This window comes from Panthera pardus, unplaced genomic scaffold, assembly GCF_024362965.1.
Source record: "Panthera pardus isolate Hobbes unplaced genomic scaffold, ASM2436296v1 HiC_scaffold_8, whole genome shotgun sequence".
Taxonomy (NCBI): Eukaryota; Metazoa; Chordata; class Mammalia; order Carnivora; family Felidae; genus Panthera; species Panthera pardus.
Genome location: NW_026527013.1, coordinates 37,471,268 through 37,492,496, shown reverse-complemented (window position 1 = coordinate 37,492,496; position 21,229 = coordinate 37,471,268). Strand labels below are relative to the sequence as shown.

At 45.6% G+C, this 21,229-nt stretch overlaps 1 protein-coding gene across 1 annotated transcript; it reads left to right on the top strand.

The window, feature by feature from the left end:
- Positions 1 to 175: 175 nt before the first annotated feature.
- On the top strand, positions 176 to 15,878 carry LOC128775457 (transport and Golgi organization protein 1 homolog). Its single transcript, XM_053896712.1, has 15 exons — positions 176 to 275; positions 460 to 598; positions 2,354 to 2,455; positions 3,142 to 3,202; positions 3,309 to 3,344; positions 3,427 to 3,494; positions 3,619 to 3,713; positions 4,722 to 4,798; positions 6,251 to 6,392; positions 7,274 to 7,350; positions 8,808 to 8,949; positions 9,831 to 9,907; positions 13,996 to 14,134; positions 15,108 to 15,210; positions 15,705 to 15,878. The coding sequence occupies exons 1-15, from the start codon at positions 176 to 178 to the stop codon at positions 15,712 to 15,714; spliced, it is 1,368 nt and encodes a 455-aa protein (XP_053752687.1). The 3' UTR covers positions 15,715 to 15,878.
- Positions 15,879 to 21,229: the final 5,351 nt, after the last annotated feature.

Below are 21,229 nucleotides of genomic sequence, written 5' to 3'. Positions count from 1 at the left end.
TGTTCAGTGTGAATAGAGGAATATTCTCCTAAGAAAGCCATTTGTGAGCCCTTTGACTTGAACTATTTTCCATGTTCTTTGCCTTCTCCTTGTTGTATTTATGCCCCAGGATCTTTCTTTGTTGCCATGCACAGTCCTGTTGCACTCACATTGTTGTGCGATCATTATTTCTTGAATGTATTTTCTCCTATCTGTCCTAAAGTCAGAAGATGCAAACGGTCAATTTGAGGATCCAGAACTGAGAGCCTTGAAGTCCAATAAATGTGAACTGGAAGGTATGTTGTCTGTTGGGGAGAAATCCCCATGTGGTGGCAATGACTTTGCATTGGGAAGGGAAAGAATGCCTTCTTGCCTTCACACTAGTTGCCCTTTCCTGTCACCCCCAAACCAAGTCTCAGGTCATATGCACATGCACAAAATAATCCTTTTTTTTTTTTTTTTTTTTTTTTTTTTTTACAGAAAGGAAAAAGGCCCTGGAAGACGTTTATAATTCTTTGAGTTCTCTTACAGCAATCAGGGAAGAAAAAGCCAAAAGGCTGAAGGAGAGAGCAGACATCCTTGATAAATCCTCTGAAGAAAGAAAAATGGCTACAGCAAAGTAAGACGTTCATGTGATAATGGTCCCGAGTACTGTTGTATGAATGAATGTGGTGGCCGCTATAGATAAATATATTTCTTCTAGAATTGGATCCAAGAGTATTTTTGCCAAATGCATTCAGGAGAATTGTGCCTGCCCTTCCTACCTGGCTTCCTATAACCTGCATTTTCCTTTCTGTCCTTAGTGCTTGTCACACATTCTTGTGTCATGTACTTGGGGTAGAAGAGGGAAGATACTGGCATTAAGCACACTGATAACAGGATCCCCTCCGGATCCATTTACATTGTCCTATGGGTTTCAATCCCATCCCATGGTCTTATCAGCCAGGAATTAGGTCATCTTTGTTCAGCACCAGACTTGGGTCAAAAATATTTAGGGAAAACATTGAATTATCTTGCTGCAGAAACCATGGGAGTTTCTTTCTAGACTGTGGGTTGGGATGGCATCAGTACTGCATCTCTTCATCCAGTCTGCAAGTGAGACTCGTACGAAGTGTGTCTTCATGGGTTCATTAGAAATTTGGTGCCCCAGGCGCATGTTTCTTCTTTTGTCCAGTATTTCCTTTTGTTCTCAGGAGGGGGGCCTTTAGAGCCCCTTATTCACATTGAAAAGGAAATGCTTCCTTGTCTTCCCTGGAGACTCAGCTTCTGTTAGTCCTTTCCACACCCGGGGTGGAGCCTGCTCTGTCTCACTGGCATCTTGTTTTTGTTAATGTGTAAGCTCTTTGTGGGAGCAGGTAGAGCACCCTGACCACCTTCTATCTTCACCCCCTTACAACAGAGCCTCTACATTACAGCCACCCCAGAAAACACTTGCTGAAGGACTACCTGAGAGGCCAGAAGGAAATGCATGTACCTTTCTCTGTCTAGTGCTTTTGTGTCCACTACTAACAGTCTTTCAGTTTTGCATGTGATTCTTGACTACATCCAGTGCCAAGTTGAAACCCTTTAAAGCAACACCATGCACAAAATAGTCTGAGGGCAACACAGCAAACCAGCCTTTCTAAGCATTTCCCTTTGCTGCCTTCACTGTCAATGAACTGAGTCTTGTTCAAGTAGACTGACTCCATGAAGTTGATAGTTTTCCATCTGAAATCTGTTTCCTGAAGATAAGAGCCTGACTGTGGGACAGTTCACATCATGTTATATTTCAGCATATATTGCCACTCTAAGATTGGCCTTTCCCTCCACCAGGATCTTTGAAAGAGGGGGCAGGGGTTGCACTCCTGAACCTTAGTGATGTGTGGGAGTGATTTGCAATGCTGGTGAAGCCATATCCTGGAAGGCTGTCTTTCATACTCAGTGTCTGTGTCAGGGTACAACTTTTGGACTGAGATTCAGTGCACTGCCCCGTGGAGGTGCAAGGCAATGATGATCCCCTGCCTCATCCTAATGGGTACAGTTGGTCAGGCACAGGTTTTCACACTGACCTGGAATAGGCCTTCTCCATCTCAAACAAAAGACCAACTCTGGGAAGGCACAAGGTGCAATGTTATTTGATGACTTGACGATGAAGGAGTAGAAGCAGAGAACTAGACAGGCGGCTCTGATTGTAGGCGACTTGGCAGCAGACGGAGGTTGAATGTTCTTTAACATTAAATGGGGTCTTCATTTCTCTGACTGTGTTGTCAGTCTGTGCATCGTTGGGGGAGGGGATAGGGATATTGGAATCTAGGCGTTAAGAGAGCTGAGAAGGAAAAAGGCAGAATTTCTGGACCTTGGCTACTGGACTATGTATATATCTTTCCCATCTTAGGAATCTGGATATGACAAACTGTGAACTAGTGGCAATGAAGAATCAGATGGCAACTGCAGAGGAAGATCTGAAAATAGCTACAAGGGACATACACAAGTGCAAGTGAGTTCAGATACTAATTAGCAGTGGCTCATGAAACCCCTGTTCGTTTCTTAGTTCTAACCTTTGTACAATGGGTAAACTCCATGAATATAGTAATATAAACACAAATTCAGAGGACATATCCGTAGAGAATTAACAGACAGGAAAAGATAAGTATTAGGAAGAATAAAACAATTAAGTTACTAAACATTTCTGGGTCTCCAGCATTGACCTGCCCATGTAGAAACTTCATCCGTGCCAACGTTCCTGAGGGGTGGTGTCAGTTGTCATAATCTATAGGAAAGCAGTGTGTCATAGGATGAAATCCTATCCATCAAGAAGGTAGTACCACCTGATGGTCCTGGTCTTTGCAACCCTAGGAAACCTGGTGAGTACACAAGTTAAAGGAGAATAGAGCTTTATGTTGGCTTTATGATGAAAGTCACTTGTCACCTGATGAATTAGGGCAAGATTGAAAATGGAAAAGAATTCTATGACCTCTGAACCCTACGGGCTTGGAATGATGAGTAAGGAGAGGATGGAACAATAGCTTTGGTTCTGTACATTTATAATTGTGTGAAAAGTGTTTCATGTGAAAGGATAAATTGTATTGGGGGAAGATATGAGGATGATGGGAACATGAGCAGATTATTTATAATCCTACCTAATATTAGACCTTATTTGATGAAACCAATTGTATCTCACAGACAGCAAATTGAACAAACACGAGAACAGCTGCAGAAGGCAGAACTCACCTTCACACACCAGGTAACGTGAGTTCTGCCTGACATATTGAACCCTTAGTACCTCATGTGGTTGAGTGTAGTGGCCCTTGGAATTCCTAAACACGGACTTTTCATTGTTGCTTTTTCAGGTCGCAGTTTATGAGCATAATACTCAGGACACCTGGGTAAGTGTTTTCTTTTTTCCTCCTCTCTCTCTTTGGTGCACAGTCTGGCATGACTGAAGGTGGATGTGTTTTTCTCCCCTAGATCAAGGCTCGGATCTGGGAGAGGAAAATGGCGGAACAGAGCCGAGAGGTTGCCCGCTTGAAACACAGGTGTGCGAGCGTGACATGAGTTTTTATGGGTGTTTTGAGGGATGACAGCTGTGCTGTTTAGTGTCTAGTCAGAGGACGTGGCGTTGCAACTCTTACAGAAGTCCATTCTTTTTCTGTATCTAAGACTGGATGTGATGGAAGGAAAGAGGCTGCTTGAGAGATACAGGAGACAGAGACCAATGCCTGGAAGTCCAGAGATGCAGAACTCTGCGAGGAGAGGTAAGGGGCACGTGGTGATGTGCAGGAGCCTCATTTCTGCGGCAAAGCCTTTTCCTGTGGGTGATCATCGTGTGTCCTGGACAGAACCGCAAACACTAAGGACAGCAGGTGGTCTGAAGGGGTGACAGAAGGGTCTTCTCCGCTGGTACTGCAAGCAGTGAGGCACTTCTCCCTGTGAATGGTGGAGCTCATGCCCCTCCTCTGACTGTGACCCTCCCACCTCCTCTAGCATCCCCCTGTCTGAAGAGCCTGGAAAGGATGACAGGACAGGGGTCTCATCCTTCTTCCCACCCGGACTCAATGTGAAGACTTTAGTTTATTTGAGGAGAAACTCATTTATTTACTATTTTCATTGCTCCTTTATTTTTATTTTTGTGAACTATAGACCTACATTCCTGAATCCAAGCTCCAAATAGCTTCGTCCTCTGATGTTATCAGTGCAACTCTGCAGCTTCACGGCTAAACACCCATAGTTTTCCTTTTCTCCTTAATATAATATCAGTCAAGTTCAGTTCCATTCAGAAATAGTTACATAATACCGGCTCCCATGTGGAAGGCAGCTTATAGATGAGCTGAAAGAATGAACAATTTGCCTGGAGTCAGAAGAAACACACCCATGCTCTTCTGTGGAGGGTTTTTTGATGTTATCCACCAACTGACGCTCTCATTTTAATTTTTATCTGAAATGAGATGCTGAGTTATTACCCCTAATGTGTATTGAGAAATGGCTGTTTTGGTGACGATTTCCTGATTTCTCTTTGAGCTGCCCTGTTGAAAGTTATTTGACTAATTATGAAGAACATGAGCCAGGACCCTATGGTTTCTTCATTAAGATATGATGGGATGGATCTCCCCCTTATCACTGGGGTCAACTGAGGCTTGTGGGTTACTCTCTGCCTCTCCTCCTTGTCCTGAGTGTGGGCAAGAGTTTAACACGTCACAAAATGTGGTGTTTGTGTGAATTCTGCAGAGTCTACTAAAATCAGAGTAAACCTCTATCCCTTTTAGAGCCTTCAGCCGAAGCTGGTGTCACTCCCATGAGTCACAACAACAAGCAGTCTACCAACAATGCCGAGAAGGACAAGGTAAATGCTGGGGCCATTTTCAGTTGTAAGTCTGTCAGGAAACCCTCCTTTGCGGAACAGCATGCTCTGCGGCCTTATCCCTGTTTTGTGTGTTGTGTGATATGTCTGCCTATTTATATTTTCCAAATTCACAGCCTGAACCTAAGACTCTACAGGCTTCTGTCTTTGCAGCCTGTCATCTTTTTTCTGGTCAGTTTAGTAGCCAAAGGAACTTAGAAGTTGAGCACCTTATGGCTTTTCCCTTGTTGTGTTCAAAATAACAACAACAGGAAGATACACTGCACTCTATAGCAAAGTCTCTAAGCTTGTTGACTCCTAACACACTACCTCTCTGTGGGATCAGTGTTGTTGTTATTTTCCTCTTTCTGGTCACACTATTCATGTGTGAAGACTATCTGTTAATTGTAAACGTGAAAAGACTTCCCTCCATCTTTATATTGTGTGCCTTGTACAATTTATGATGGTTTTAGACAAAGTCATTGTCATAACTCACCACCTTCACGTCTTCATGGGTAAATGAACTGTTTGGAATCCTTTCAAGCAGTATCTTGGGTAAAAGTATTCTGAACACAAGGTCCTTCAGTTTTATTCATATGAGCAGGTTCTCTTGTGTCTCCAGTCAGTGTTAGAGCTGATACCATCGCTCATGACACATCCCTGGAAATGTATACCAAAGTCAAAACACATTTACATTAACTGTTTCACGAATGTCTGCCTCTTTTTTCCCATAGGATGTATTACTCTGTGTCTTGTAGTGTACACAAAATCAGAATTCCTTATGAATTCAGGTAAACACTTGTGGGCCTAGTACTCATTGATATGTAATATGTTCCTCACAGCAAACATTTCCTCAGGTCCCCTACAAGACTCCCGGCATCCCCAACTCCCGAGTGGTTTCTTGGCCTTTGACAGCACTTGCAGAAAGTAGGAAGACCTCTTTCTCAGCGAGGGAAGCAGAGGGGGCCAAGTGTGGGGCCGGCAGGCAGAACTTTTTCCCAAGAGTAGCTGTCATTTCATGTGCAAAGAATGAGCTGTGTATTTGCACCCAATGTTTTTATGTTCGGAATAAGCCAAACACAGAGCTTCTGCCATCATTGTAGTGGAAGGATGCAAGGTGATCCTGGACATGGATGTCTGCCTGTCTGGAATATGCTGCTTCATTAGTTTGGAATTACTTATTTAATCCTGTAAGAGGGGATCATTTTGTTCTAAATTCTCAGACATGGGCAGGGACATGTGGTGACAGTAGTTTAACCGCCTGCGTTTAGTTGCCTAAGCTGTAGGTGGTACCCAGTGGCAGGGACAGAGTTTTCAGGTACTGATGCTACTCTCTTGGATCCTGGTGGCAGAGAAGGGGGCAGGTGCTGGCCCGTACTTCTATGGGTTTCAGCTGCTTTGGGGATTGGTTCTCTTGTGTGGCATCTGCACGTAGCTGTCACTTCCGTTCTGCAGGGCAGTGTGGATCCGTGGCAACCTCCTCCATTAACTGGAAGATTCTGCACACCCTACTCTAGAGGTCACCCTTTGATCTGGGCACATCCACCTCCTGTACCAGGTTCAGGATCACCCCGAACCCCTCCACCTGCACCACTTGGTAAGATGATCTGGGCAGTATGAGTTGGCTTGCTAAGAACCTTCATCTAATTTTTGTTGTTGTTGAGTCTTTTTTAAAGAAATTTGTTAATGTTTATTTATTTTTGAGACAGACAGAGACAGAGCATGAATGAGGGAGGGTCAGAGAGAGGGAGACACAGAATCTGAAGCAGGTTCCAGGCTCTGAGCTGTCAACACAGAGCCCGATGTGGGGCTTGAACTCACGCACTGTGAGATCATGACCTGAGCCGGGGTGGGATGCTTGACCGACTGAGCCACCCAGGCGCCCCGTTGTTGAGTCTTGTACAAGGTGCAGAGGTGGTACCACAGATCATTGCAATGCAAGGAAAATGCCTGCCATCATCACCACATTCCTTGAGTTTCTCATGATTGACTTATCATCCTTGTGTCATTTCCCCCACCTTGTGTTGGTACAGGTGTCTCTTGTGGAGATGGAATGGGGCTGTATGCAGAAAAGCAGGCCTAGCGCTTCAGCAGATGTGTGCCATACACAGTCCATGTGCTGGGCGGTGGGAGGCATGAGGCTCCGCCTAACGTATATCCATCCAGTTGAGCCCCCAGTCATCCACAGTTGTTTGAGGAGTTATGAAAACACCTGAACCAGGGCTTTTATGGGTCTTCATCAGAGTTTAAAGAATGGTTCTCCCTTTACCTTGGGATCACCTGAAGCATGCGGGATACACTGTGCATGTGATTTGGGATCTGACTGGGCCAAAGAGTTTCAGTTGCTTGAGGAATGAGGAGAGTGGTTTTGGTTTTGTGGGGGTTTTTTTTTGTTTGTTTTTGTGTTTTTGTTTTGTTTTTGTTTTTTTAATCTCTGCACAATCTACTCAAATCAGAATAAACCTCCATCCCTTGTAGGGCCTATTGCAGATCCAGATGTTGCTCCTGTGAGTAACAACAACACTGACTCTACTAACAGGACCACGAAGGACAAGGTAAATGCTGTGGACATTTTCAGTTGTAACTCTTTGGCAAAACCCTCCTTTTTCTGTTCAGCGCTCTCTCCTGGCTTTGTGTCTGTTTTGTGTGTTGTATGATATGTCTGCTTGTTTTTCTCATTTTCCAAATGCACAGCCTTCACCCAAGAGTCTACAGGCTTCTGTCTTTTCAGCCTGTCATCTTTTTTCTGGTCAGTTTAGTAGCCAAAGGAACTTTGAAGTTGAGCACCTTATGGCTTTTCCCTTGTTGTGTTCAAAATAACAACAACAGGAAGATACACTGCACTCTATAGCAAAGTCTCTAAGCTTGTTGACTCCTAACACACTACCTCTCTGTGGGATCAGTGTTGTTGTTATTTTCCTCTTTCTGGTCACACTATTCATGTGTGAAGACTATCTGTTAATTGTAAACGTGAAAAGACTTCCCTCCATCTTTATATTGTGTGCCTTGTACAATTTATGATGGTTTTAGACAAAGTCATTGTCATAACTCACCACCTTCACGTCTTCATGGGTAAATGAACTGTTTGGAATCCTTTCAAGCAGTATCTTGGGTAAAAGTATTCTGAACACAAGGTCCTTCAGTTTTATTCATATGAGCAGGTTCTCTTGTGTCTCCAGTCAGTGTTAGAGCTGATACCATCGCTCATGACACATCCCTGGAAATGTATACCAAAGTCAAAACACATTTACATTAACTGTTTCACGAATGTCTGCCTCTTTTTTCCCATAGGGTGTATTACTCTGTGTCTTGTAGTGTACACAAAATCAGAATTCCTTATGAATTCAGGTAAACACTTGTGGGCCTAGTACTCATTGATGTGTAGTATGTTCCTCACAGCAAACATTTCCTCAGGTCCCCTACAAGACTCCCGGCATCCCCAACTCCCGAGTGGTTTCTTGGCCTTTGACAGCACTTGCAGAAAGTAGGAAGACCTCTTTCTCAGCGAGGGAAGCAGAGGGGGCCAAGTGTGGGGCCGGCAGGCAGAACTTTTTCCCAAGAGTAGCTGTCATTTCATGTGCAAAGAATGAGCTGTGTATTTGCACCCAATGTTTTTATGTTCGGAATAAGCCAAACACAGAGCTTCTGCCATCATTGTAGTGGAAGGATGCAAGGTGATCCTGGACATGGATGTCTGCCTGTCTGGAATATGCTGCTTCATTAGTTTGGAATTACTTATTTAATCCTGTAAGAGGGGATCATTTTGTTCTAAATTCTCAGACATGGGCAGGGACATGTGGTGACAGTAGTTTAACCGCCTGCGTTTAGTTGCCTAAGCTGTAGGTGGTACCCAGTGGCAGGGACAGAGTTTTCAGGTACTGATGCTACTCTCTTGGATCCTGGTGGCAGAGAAGGGGGCAGGTGCTGGCCCGTACTTCTATGGGTTTCAGCTGCTTTGGGGATTGGTTCTCTTGTGTGGCATCTGCACGTAGCTGTCACTTCCGTTCTGCAGGGCAGTGTGGATCCGTGGCAACCTCCTCCATTAACTGGAAGATTCTGCACACCCTACTCTAGAGGTCACCCTTTGATCTGGGCACATCCACCTCCTGTACCAGGTTCAGGATCACCCCGAACCCCTCCACCTGCACCACTTGGTAAGATGATCTGGGCAGTATGAGTTGGCTTGCTAAGAACCTTCATCTAATTTTTGTTGTTGTTGAGTCTTTTTTAAAGAAATTTGTTAATGTTTATTTATTTTTGAGACAGACAGAGACAGAGCATGAATGAGGGAGGGTCAGAGAGAGGGAGACACAGAATCTGAAGCAGGTTCCAGGCTCTGAGCTGTCAACACAGAGCCCGATGTGGGGCTTGAACTCACGCACTGTGAGATCATGACCTGAGCCGGGGTGGGATGCTTGACCGACTGAGCCACCCAGGCGCCCCGTTGTTGAGTCTTGTACAAGGTGCAGAGGTGGTACCACAGATCATTGCAATGCAAGGAAAATGCCTGCCATCATCACCACATTCCTTGAGTTTCTCATGATTGACTTATCATCCTTGTGTCATTTCCCCCACCTTGTGTTGGTACAGGTGTCTCTTGTGGAGATGGAATGGGGCTGTATGCAGAAAAGCAGGCCTAGCGCTTCAGCAGATGTGTGCCATACACAGTCCATGTGCTGGGCGGTGGGAGGCATGAGGCTCCGCCTAACGTATATCCATCCAGTTGAGCCCCCAGTCATCCACAGTTGTTTGAGGAGTTATGAAAACACCTGAACCAGGGCTTTTATGGGTCTTCATCAGAGTTTAAAGAATGGTTCTTCCTTTACCTTGGGATCACCTGAAGCATGCGGGATACACTGTGCATGTGATTTGGGATCTGACTGGGCCAAAGAGTTTCAGTTGCTTGAGGAATGAGGAGAGTGGTTTTGGTTTTGTGGGGGTTTTTTTTTGTTTGTTTTTGTGTTTTTGTTTTGTTTTTGTTTTTTTAATCTCTGCACAATCTACTCAAATCAGAATAAACCTCCATCCCTTGTAGGGCCTATTGCAGATCCAGATGTTGCTCCTGTGAGTAACAACAACACTGACTCTACTAACAGGACCACGAAGGACAAGGTAAATGCTGTGGACATTTTCAGTTGTAACTCTTTGGCAAAACCCTCCTTTTTCTGTTCAGCGCTCTCTCCTGGCTTTGTGTCTGTTTTGTGTGTTGTATGATATGTCTGCTTGTTTTTCTCATTTTCCAAATGCACAGCCTTCACCCAAGAGTCTACAGGCTTCTGTCTTTTCAGCCTGTCATCTTTTTTCTGGTCAGTTTAGTAGCCAAAGGAACTTTGAAGTTGAGCACCTTATGGCTTTTCCCTTGTTGTGTTCAAAATAACAACAACAGGAAGATACACTGCACTCTATAGCAAAGTCTCTAAGCTTGTTGACTCCTAACACACTACCTCTCTGTGGGATCAGTGTTGTTGTTATTTTCCTCTTTCTGGTCACACTATTCATGTGTGAAGACTATCTGTTAATTGTAAACGTGAAAAGACTTCCCTCCATCTTTATATTGTGTGCCTTGTACAATTTATGATGGTTTTAGACAAAGTCATTGTCATAACTCACCACCTTCACGTCTTCATGGGTAAATGAACTGTTTGGAATCCTTTCAAGCAGTATCTTGGGTAAAAGTATTCTGAACACAAGGTCCTTCAGTTTTATTCATATGAGCAGGTTCTCTTGTGTCTCCAGTCAGTGTTAGAGCTGATACCATCGCTCATGACACATCCCTGGAAATGTATACCAAAGTCAAAACACATTTACATTAACTGTTTCACGAATGTCTGCCTCTTTTTTCCCATAGGGTGTATTACTCTGTGTCTTGTAGTGTACACAAAATCAGAATTCCTTATGAATTCAGGTAAACACTTGTGGGCCTAGTACTCATTGATGTGTAGTATGTTCCTCACAGCAAACATTTCCTCAGGTCCCCTACAAGACTCCCGGCATCCCCAACTCCCAAGTGGTTTCTTGGCCTTTGACAGCACTTGCAGAAAGTAGGAAGACCTCTTTCTCAGCGAGGGAAGCAGAGGGGGCCAAGTGTGGGGCCGGCAGGCAGAACTTTTTCCCAAGAGTAGCTGTCATTTCATGTGCAAAGAATGAGCTGTGTATTTGCACCCAATGTTTTTATGTTCGGAATAAGGCAAAAACAGAGCTTCTGCCATCACTGTAGTGGAAGGATGCAAGGTGATCCTGGACATGGATGTCTGCCTGTCTGGAATATGCTGCTTCATTAGTTTGGAATTACTTATTTAATCCTGTAAGAGGGGATCATTTTGTTCTAAATTCTCAGACATGGGCAGGGACATGTGGTGACAGTAGTTTAACCGCCTGCGTTTAGTTGCCTAAGCTGTAGGTGGTACCCAGTGGCAGGGACAGAGTTTTCAGGTACTGATGCTACTCTCTTGGATCCTGGTGGCAGAGAAGGGGGCAGGTGCTGGCCCGTACTTCTATGGGTTTCAGCTGCTTTGGGGATTGGTTCTCTTGTGTGGCATCTGCACGTAGCTGTCACTTCCGTTCTGCAGGGCAGTGTGGATCCGTGGCAACCTCCTCCATTAACTGGAAGATTCTGCACACCCTACTCTAGAGGTCACCCTTTGATCTGGGCACATCCACCTCCTGTACCAGGTTCAGGATCACCCCGAACCCCTCCACCTGCACCACTTGGTAAGATGATCTGGGCAGTATGAGTTGGCTTGCTAAGAACCTTCATCTAATTTTTGTTGTTGTTGAGTCTTTTTTAAAGAAATTTGTTAATGTTTATTTATTTTTGAGACAGACAGAGACAGAGCATGAATGAGGGAGGGTCAGAGAGAGGGAGACACAGAATCTGAAGCAGGTTCCAGGCTCTGAGCTGTCAACACAGAGCCCGATGTGGGGCTTGAACTCACGCACTGTGAGATCATGACCTGAGCCGGGGTGGGATGCTTGACCGACTGAGCCACCCAGGCGCCCCGTTGTTGAGTCTTGTACAAGGTGCAGAGGTGGTACCACAGATCATTGCAATGCAAGGAAAATGCCTGCCATCATCACCACATTCCTTGAGTTTCTCATGATTGACTTATCATCCTTGTGTCATTTCCCCCACCTTGTGTTGGTACAGGTGTCTCTTGTGGAGATGGAATGGGGCTGTATGCAGAAAAGCAGGCCTAGCGCTTCAGCAGATGTGTGCCATACACAGTCCATGTGCTGGGCGGTGGGAGGCATGAGGCTCCGCCTAACGTATATCCATCCAGTTGAGCCCCCAGTCATCCACAGTTGTTTGAGGAGTTATGAAAACACCTGAACCAGGGCTTTTATGGGTCTTCATCACAGTTTAAAGAATGGTTCTTCCTTTACCTTGGGATCATCTGAAGCATGCGGGATACACTGTGCATGTGATTTGGGATCTGACTGGGCCAAAGAGTTTCAGTTGCTTGAGGAATGAGGAGAGTGGTTTTTGTTTTTTGGGGTTTTTTTTTGTTTTTGTGTTTTTGTTTTGTTTTTTTTTTTAATCTCTGCACAATCTACTCAAATCAAAATAAACCTGCATCCCTTCTAGGGCCTTTTGTAGATCCACATGTTGCTCGTGTGAGTAACAACAACACTGACTCTACCAAAAGGATCACGGAGAACAAGGTAAATGCTGTGCACATTTTCAGTTGTAACTCTTTGGCAAAACCCTCTTTTTTCTGTTCAGCGCTCTCTCCTGGCTTTGTGTCTGTTTTTTGTGTTGTATATGTCTGCTTGTTTTTCCCATTTTCCAAATGCACAAGCTTAACCCAAGTGTCTATGGGATTCTCTATTTTCTGCCTGTCATCTCCTTGTGGAAGGTGTAGAACCAAAGTGCCTAGGGCTGAGCACCCAAGGGCTTTTCTGGTATATACCTGGAAATAACCAGGGAGGAAGAGACCACCCTCCACCTGGAAGTCTTTTGGCATGACTTATTTTTTCTGGACCTCCTCAGTGTGGAATCATTGCTCTTGCTGTTTCTTCCTGTTCTGTTTCTGTCTAGGGGGTTAATGTGTTCAGAAAATCGGCAGTTATCCTTATGTTTTGAAAATGCAAACTGCCTTCACTCCAACTTATATTTTTGTATGCGTCATTTAGAGTGGTCGTAGACAAAGTAAATTTAATACCCGTCAACATTCAGCCTTTCTGGTTTTTTTTTTTTTTTTTTTTTTTTGTAAACGTGCTGTCTGGAATCCCTTCAGGTGTGCCCTGGGTATACATATTCTGAACTACGAGAGGTGACATATTTGTCCTAGAAAACACGCATTGCAACATGCGTGGTGAAGAGAGACAATCTGCAATTACCTGCATTGTAATTCTCCACTGTGTCGTGTTCACATGAGCACGTTCTCTTGTGTCCTGTGTCACTGTCACAGGTGATACATGGAGATGTACAGCAGAAACAAAAGTGTATTTGTGTTAATTCTGTTATTTAGAATTTCGGCTCATCTTTTAGAGAACAAAAGTACCCTGTGAGTTTTACTGTATTTAACTGAGAAGTACCACTGAATGAAAATAAATTAGCTAAGCCTACCTAACATGTATAGGTAACATGTTTCTCTAAGGACATGCTTTTCGAGGTTCTCTGTATGACCTCAGTATCCCCATGCCCCAACATGTCTCTGTGCCCATGGATAGCACTTGCAGAGAGGAGAAGATTTCATTGTCGGGAGAGAAGCAGATCGGGCACAGGCGGGGGCTTAGAGGCAGAGCTTTGAGCCACGATTGCTGTGATTCCATGTGTGGAGCCTGGGATTGTAATTCCTTCTCAATCTGTAGTTCTTCACATACAAATAAGCAGCCTCTGTGGTGGAGGTGGATGCGGGGTGGAAGGTGATTCTGGACTTAAATGCCTTCCTATCAGGAATATGCTATTTTATTAATTTGGTACTCATTCCATAAATCCTCTAGGACAAGAGCTTGCTGTTCTACATTTGCCCACATGTGGGAACACTGGTTTGTCCCCATAGCATCCGTTCCCCACCCCCAAAGCATAAGTGGAACCCAAAGTATGGGTAGAGATTTTGGCGCTGATGCTGCCCTCTTGGAACCTGGTGGTGGGGAAGCTGGCAGGAGATGAGCACTGCTTCTTTGGTTTGCCACTTTTTGCTGATGTTGGTGCTTTGCTCTGTCCTATGAACATAGCTTTCATTTCTGTTGCGCAGGCCATTATGAATGCAAGAGGGCCTGGTCCTTCCCCAGGATCGCCTTGCAGGCTGTCCCCCATGGACCACCCTTCACCACCAGTCACGGGCTATGGGCCACCTCCGCCTCCTCCACCAGCTCCTCCACGTACTAAATTTGGTAAGATGACCTGAACTGGATGAGTGACTGATAAAGCGTATTCGTCTTCTTCGTGAAAGACTTGGTGGCATTGATGTAGGGATGCTTGTGAGGGCTTGGCCATTCAACTGCAAACCTGCCTGAGGACAGTGTCACATATCTCAAGTTTCTCAGGACATAGTGTACAATGGGCTGTGTCATTTCCCTATAATGAGGTCAGCTGTAGGTCTCTCTTGTCTACAAGAAAGAGGATTTTTATACAAAGGCAGATGTCTCAGGAGTACTGGTGCCTGTCTTAGACACAATGTTTTGAGCTCCGTGAAGGATGAGATGCACCCCTAAGTGTAGGTGCCTCAGGTATCCCGTCTGAAAGGGGGCACATGCATTATATGACACAGACCTTGTGGTCACCATAGTGGAAGTACCAGTGAAGGATCCAGTGCAAAACTGGGGGAAACTTGAATCATGCAAGAATAGAAGGGAAGTTGAGCACAGTAAGCAGAGTTTGAGGAGGTGCAGAGGGGACGGCATTGGGGTCAGTAGGATGGACTTGGAGGCCATCTCTGGCAGGGCCCACAAACTGGGAAGGGAGCATGAGGACAGTGTAAAGTCTGCAAAGGACTGCTGCACGGGTTCAACCACAATGTAGAATGCAGTCATCATCTCTGAAATGTCAACGTTACCAAGTGCAACTAGTTCATAATCTAAATAAAGTTTGTTGTTTCCCTTGGTTTTCTGAAGGGTCTGGACATGTACGAAGAATGTTCTGGGAGACTTGGGATATTAAACTTAGTCTTAGGAATCGCTTGTCTGCCTAAGTTTGTGTGTCTCAGTGAGACTAAATGTGAAGGCACGTTGTAGATCAGCTGTGCCGCTTCCTTGGCCTTCAGCCTGAGTCAGACTCTTGGTGGGAAACTCAGGGGCGAGGAGGAGCCGCCCCTGCTGTACTCTGGTCACCACACCCATGCGTCTGCTGTCACCACCCTGCCTGCAGGTTTGCGCCTCCGAAACTTCCCTCGCAATCTCCTGAGGCTTTGCCTGTGTTCCTGCTGTGTCAGCTCTAACACCAGCTCTCGGCGGTCATCTCAGAGCCTCAGGTTTGTAATCTGAGAAACAGGGACAATGTTGGTTTCTGAGGTCAGTACGATGAAGAGGTGAGAAGCACTTAAGGAATTTGTAAAATGTATGGGAGGAGTGGACACTCACCCTTCTCAGGGTGGAAATGAATGTATCTCCACACAGAAGGTCATCGACAGATGTTCATCCAATTTCATGAAACTAAGAGTGTAATGCCTGAGGCTGAGAGGTTGGCAATCCCTGTTTCAAAAAATACGGCAAAGACCCCTGTGTTTTTTCTTTTAACATTCAGGTCCTACTTTACGAAAAAGAAAAAGATAACTGTGATACTGTGTACATTCAGGGATCTATATCTAAGATTTGAAGACAGTCATAATCCCTTAGAGGTAGACACACAGATGCAGCCACACAATTAAGTGTTCATCCAAGGCCACAGATATATTGTTGAAGACAAAATACATCGAGGAGAACACAAGATCCCATTGCAATAACCCAAAATCTCGTTGCCTTACAGGAGAATGTGAAGTTCGAAGAGGACCCTGAACTGTGACCAATAGGCTGTGGTGATGTGATATATTTAGAAAAGTTGTCTGATATGCGTATTTGACTGAATTCTTTCCCTGACCATTCCTGTCCCCTCTATTTTGTTTTTCCTCGTTTCCCCTAATAAACCCATCACAGTTCTGTATCTCTGTCATTATCTGCTTCCAGGAGGACCTACGGTCATTCTGTGTTGATGTACACAGTGTGACCCCTGTATACACGGTCACAAACAGGTAGAATCTACAGTTATGGGGCAGAAGATAAGTGTTTGAATTGTATTGACTGCCCATGTCCCGCTGGTTCCTTCTGGGGTGGTGGCCACAACCTTCCTCCAGATCTGGTGACAGTTGTGTTCACTCGTCCATAGATCCTCGCCAGCACGTGGCACTTCCTACTCACCGTGGTGTGTGCTGATCAGCAGGGCAGCTATCAGCCCCCAGGACATGGCTGATTCATGATTGCAAGACATGGATGAGGGGTCAGCAGTGTCTCGGGTAGAACAGTGAGGAAACCCTGCATGAATCCACATGTTGTGGATTTGCCCACGTACCAGCTACCTCACGGTAGCACCAATCCAGGTGGGAGCTGAGGTAGACTCATGGTAGTAGTTGTGGGTGTGAGTCTTATAATGGCCCATATTCCTCTCAGTGTTTTCTGTTTTTATCTTTTATTTTGATGCAATGTTTATTTTTGAGTGACAGAGAGAGCACAATTGAGAGAGGGGCAGAGAGAGAGGGAGACACAGAATCCAAAGCAGGCTCCAGGCTCTGAGCTGTCAGCACAGAGCCCGACGCGGGGCTCAAACTCACAAATCCTGAGATCATGACCTGAGCCAAAGTTGGACACTTAAGTGACTGAGCCACCAAGTCGCCCCGCCCCCCACTGTTTCCTTTTTGAGGGCCTGGCAGGGCAGATGTCAATGACATGATACCCATTCCTTCCGCACCACCAAGGAGGAGTTGGGTGTAAGCATGTGACTCTTTCCGGGTCCTCAAAGCCCATGCATTCTGCCCCAGAGCCCCTGACTCCTGCTGGGCCCTCCTTCCTCCCAGGTTATGGAGGCAACCAGCCTCCATCCACGTTGGGGTCATGGCTGGGCCACCAAGGGCTCAAAATCTGGCTGTCCACATGCTTCCCTGCGGTGGCTGGGAACAGCAGTGCTCCAGTAAAGGTCAGCATGAGCAGCTTCTCTAAACAGGATTCTCATCCACTGTGATCAGGGCCTGAGCTAAAACATGACAGGGGAGAGGGGGACACAGGAGATGTGGTGCTGTTTCCTGGACAGGGCTGCACAGAGCAGAAGGCCAAGGGCTGCTAATCTCTGGATTCTGGATGGTAGGTGAGCAGTTTAAAACACCACAGCCTTCTCTTACATCAAAAGAGAAACCTATATCTTCACCCAGCCTTCCTCTGGTATGAAGAGATGACAATTATTATTTGAAGGCACAATTATCTACCTATGAGTCTGATGGAAATGATTTCATCCGTCTTCGTCCATGAAGCACTTTTCATTGAAATTACCCATATAGAGGCAGGAAATTTATACCAGATGTGTAGCTCCCTCTAGATGCGCATTCTGACCTTGTCACATTTGTGTCCTCAAAGACATTATTGACAACTTGAAAAATAAGCTCTCCACATCAAGATGGTGACATTAGAAAATGTGGTATAAATGGAATTTCATGTTCTCAATTAGAAATAATTTTTAATGGTGAAGGAGAAATTAATAATATTGTCATTTTTAATTGAAATATAGTAGACTCACCATGTTGTATTAGTTTCAGGCATATATCATGGTGATTCCGTGTGTATACATTACGCTCTCCAGGTACCTCTACAAGGGTAGCTATATTGCGAAAGCATGCAACGCTTTCTTACAGGATTGACGCTATTCTATGGGCTGTACCTTGGATCCCAATGGCTTATTCATTCCATAGCTGGAAGCCTGTATCTCTTTCTCAGAGGTGTCAACTTTTTTATTTACCCAAGTATTTCGGTGCTAAACACCATGACCTGTAGGTCAGCAGGTGTCATTTTGCAGTCTGTATTTCTGCGAATGCTGCTTAAAGCATTACACATGATATCACTAGGTCAATCAATTCGGTTTCATTCTGCACTCAGTAAAAAGGAGAAGGAAAAGGTTTCTTTGTGTCCCAAGCAAGCCCTTCGCCAAGACCCTTCCGATCAGGAGAACAGGCTTCACTGGACCAGCTGCACTGTCAGTACTTCCAGCTGAGCAGCCATGGCCTTGAGCATTGCAGGAATTCGCACGGCGGCCGGCAGAGGGCGCGCACGCACCACGCCCAGGGAGGGGCCTGGCCTCTGCGTGGCCAGTGATGGCCTGAGAAGGCGCCCACTAGGCTTTTCTGATCCAGGGCGCCCCGGAGCTGGAAAGGCTTCCTTGCTTCTGAGGACCCAGTGCCACTGAGTGTGGGCAAAGAGCCAGAGCTGCGTTTCCAGCAGGTTCCCCCCCCCCCCACCCCCGGGCCTGGGGGAGTCCCTGGAGGCTTCGCAGCCCCTTGGCGTCTCCTAGGTGATGGGGCTGAGTCCTGAGGCGGGGGAGGCAGGGCCTGGGCGGCTTCCCTGGAAGCGCGGGTGGTCGGTTGGCGCACAGTCCCTCGCTTTTTCTGGGCTGTTCCGTGATTTGTTCCTCATTTCCCCTGCCGGTATTTCCCTGGAGGATCCGTGGATTCAGGGGGTCCCGTGACGCCACGTCAGAGAGGCTGGGCTTGGTTTGTTCCAGGTTCAGGCTTGTTTCGGGGGAGAAATCCTGACACAAATTGGGAGGAACAGGAGCCGCATTCAGTTGGGAAGTGAAGCCGCCAAATGTTGACTCTCAGGACCTTCTAGAAGAATGGGCTGGGACCCAGCTCATTTTCATAATTTGAAACTATTAGCCAAGGTGCTTACAGTAAAGTCAAACAGATGTGTAGCTCCCTGGAAGTTGCATGCGACCTTGTCACATATGTGTCCATCAAAGATATTATTAGTGACTTTTCAGAGAAGCTCTCAACATCAAGATGGTTAGAGAATAAATGGAATTTCACAGAGTCTAAATTAGGCATGATTTTTTTTTAATTTTTAATGTTTATTTTTTTTCTTTTTTTGAGAGACCCCCAACTGGGGAGGGGGGAGAGAGAGGGAGATGCCAAATCTGAGGCAGGCTCCGGGCTGTCAGGCAGAGCCTGACGTGGGGCTCAAACTCATGGACTGCAAGATCATGGCCTGAGTCGAGGTCGGACGCTTAACTGACTAAGCCACCCAGGCGCCCCAGGAATGATTTTTTAATGGCAAAGAAGGAGAAATTAAAAATAGTGTAAAGGATGTCGATTATTTATTGAAATATTGTTGACACATTTGTTGTATTAGTTTTAGGCATAAAGTGTAGTCATTCCATATGTCTATAAATTATGTTGTACTTAACCACAAGTGTAGCTATCATGTGAAAGCATGCACCATTATTATTACAGGATTGACTCTATTCTATTGGCTGTACCTTGTAGCCCTAGGACTTATTCATTCCATAGCTGGAAGCTGGTATCTCTCTCTCAAAGGTGTCAGTTCTTTATGTAACCTAAGTATTTTGGTGGTAAACACAATTAGCTCTTGTTCAGCATGTGTAAATAGGTGGGCTATTGTTCTGTGACCCTTGCTGCAAGCGTTACAAATGATGTCATTACATAAATAAATGTGGTTCCATTCTTCACTCACAAGAAAGGAGAAGGAAAAGATTTCTTAGTGTCCCAGGCCCTGTCACTAAGACCCCTCCCAATGTGGAGAACAGGCTTATTTGCCCAGAACACCTTCAGTCCCTCAGCTGAGGGCCATGGCCTTCAACATTGCAGGAATTCCCATGGTGGCCAGCAGAGGGCGTGCGAGCACCACAAACCCTGGGGGCGGGCTCCTCTCTATGCACGGTGATTGCCGGCAGAGGGCGCCCCATCGGCTTTTCTGACCCAGGGCACCTCAGAGCAGGAAGGGCTTCTGTTGCTCCCAGAGCTCTCAGGGCCTCTGCCACTGCCTCAGGACAGAGACCAGAGCTGCGTTTGCAGCAGGTTCTGCCGCCCTCCCCAGGGGAGACCTTGGGAGCCTTGCAGCAACTTGGTGTCTCCTGAGTCGCCAGAGAGAAGCTGCCTTGTTGCACTGAGTGTTGAGGAGAGGGCCCTGGGTGGCTTCCCTGGGCACTGGTCAGTCGGTCAGCAGCACAGGCCCTTGCATTTTGTGGGCTGTTCCCGTGTTTCATTCCTCACTTTCCCGGACAGTATTTGAACAAGACGTATTTTATTAAAGGACCTGGGATCGCGGGGTCTCACGACATCACATCATGGATGCCGTGGATGGGTCGTTCCAGATTCAGGCTGGTTTCCAGGGAGAAATCCTGACAGAAATTCAGAAGACCGGGAGCTGCATTCAGTTAGGATGTGAATACATGAAATATTCGTCTCAGGACCTTCTAGAAGAATGAGCTGGGACCCACTTTCCGAGTCCTGCTGGAACCAAAGACCGAGGTAAGGGCACAAACTGTCCCCCACATTATACATGCTTTTAAAATTTTTCATGGTTATTTTTCCAACGTAGTGAAATGATTGAAAACTACAGAAAATCTGGTAGGTAGGTGTCATTAACCTTATGTAATAGTTTAGTTTAAATTCCAGGTGGTAAAAGTAGAGTGTAATATTAGTTTCAGGTGTACATATAGAGCAACACTTCCACACGTCACTGGGTGCTCATCCCAGGTGCACGTCTTAATCCCCATCACCTGTTTCACCCATTCCACGCCCCCCCCCCATCCCACTGTGGAAACCCTCAGTTTGTTTCCTAGTTAAGAGTCTGTTTGTCACAGTCTCCTTCCCCCAATCCCCCCATCCCCGCCCCCTTTGTTTTGTTTCATTTCCATGTGTTAGTGAAATCATATGGTATTTGTCTTTGTCTGACAGGCTTATTTCACCCAGCATAACATTCTCTCGCTCCATCCACCTCATGGCAAATGACAAGATATCATGTTTTACAGCTAAATAATATTCCATTCCATATACTACATCTCAATTTCTTCATCTGTTGTTGGCAACTTGGGCAGTTTCCGTAATTTGGCTGTTGTAGCAAATGCTGCTGTATCCCTTTGAAGTATTATTTTTGTATTCTCTGTGTAAATATCACTTAGTGAAATTGCTGGATTGTAAGGTAGTTCTGTTTTCAATTTTTTGAGGAATCTCCATGATGTTTTGCAGAGTGGCTGCACCAGTTTGCATTCCTACCAACAGTGCGAGAGGTTTCCTCTTTCCCCACATCCTTTGCAACACATGTGGTTTCGTCATTCACTGATTTTAGTCATTCTGACAGATGTGATGAGTTATCTCATTGTACTTTTGAATTGTATATTCCTGAAGATCAGTATTGTTGAGCACCTTTTCATGTGTCTCTTGGCTATCTGTATGTCTTCTTTGGGAAAATACCTATTCGTGTCCTCTGCCCATTTTCAGTTGGATTTCTCATTTT

Bases quoted from the DNA above. Each gene is read 5' to 3' on its own strand.
- LOC128775457 (XM_053896712.1), top strand. From the start codon at position 176: ATGTATTTTCTCCTATCTGTCCTAAAGTCAGAAGATGCAAACGGTCAA. The intron at 3,714-4,721 runs GTAAGGGGCACG...TATCCCTTTTAG, and splicing joins GCAGAACTCTGCGAGGAGAG to AGCCTTCAGCCGAAGCTGGT. The intron at 9,908-13,995 runs GTAAATGCTGTG...TCTGTTGCGCAG, and splicing joins ACAGGACCACGAAGGACAAG to GCCATTATGAATGCAAGAGG.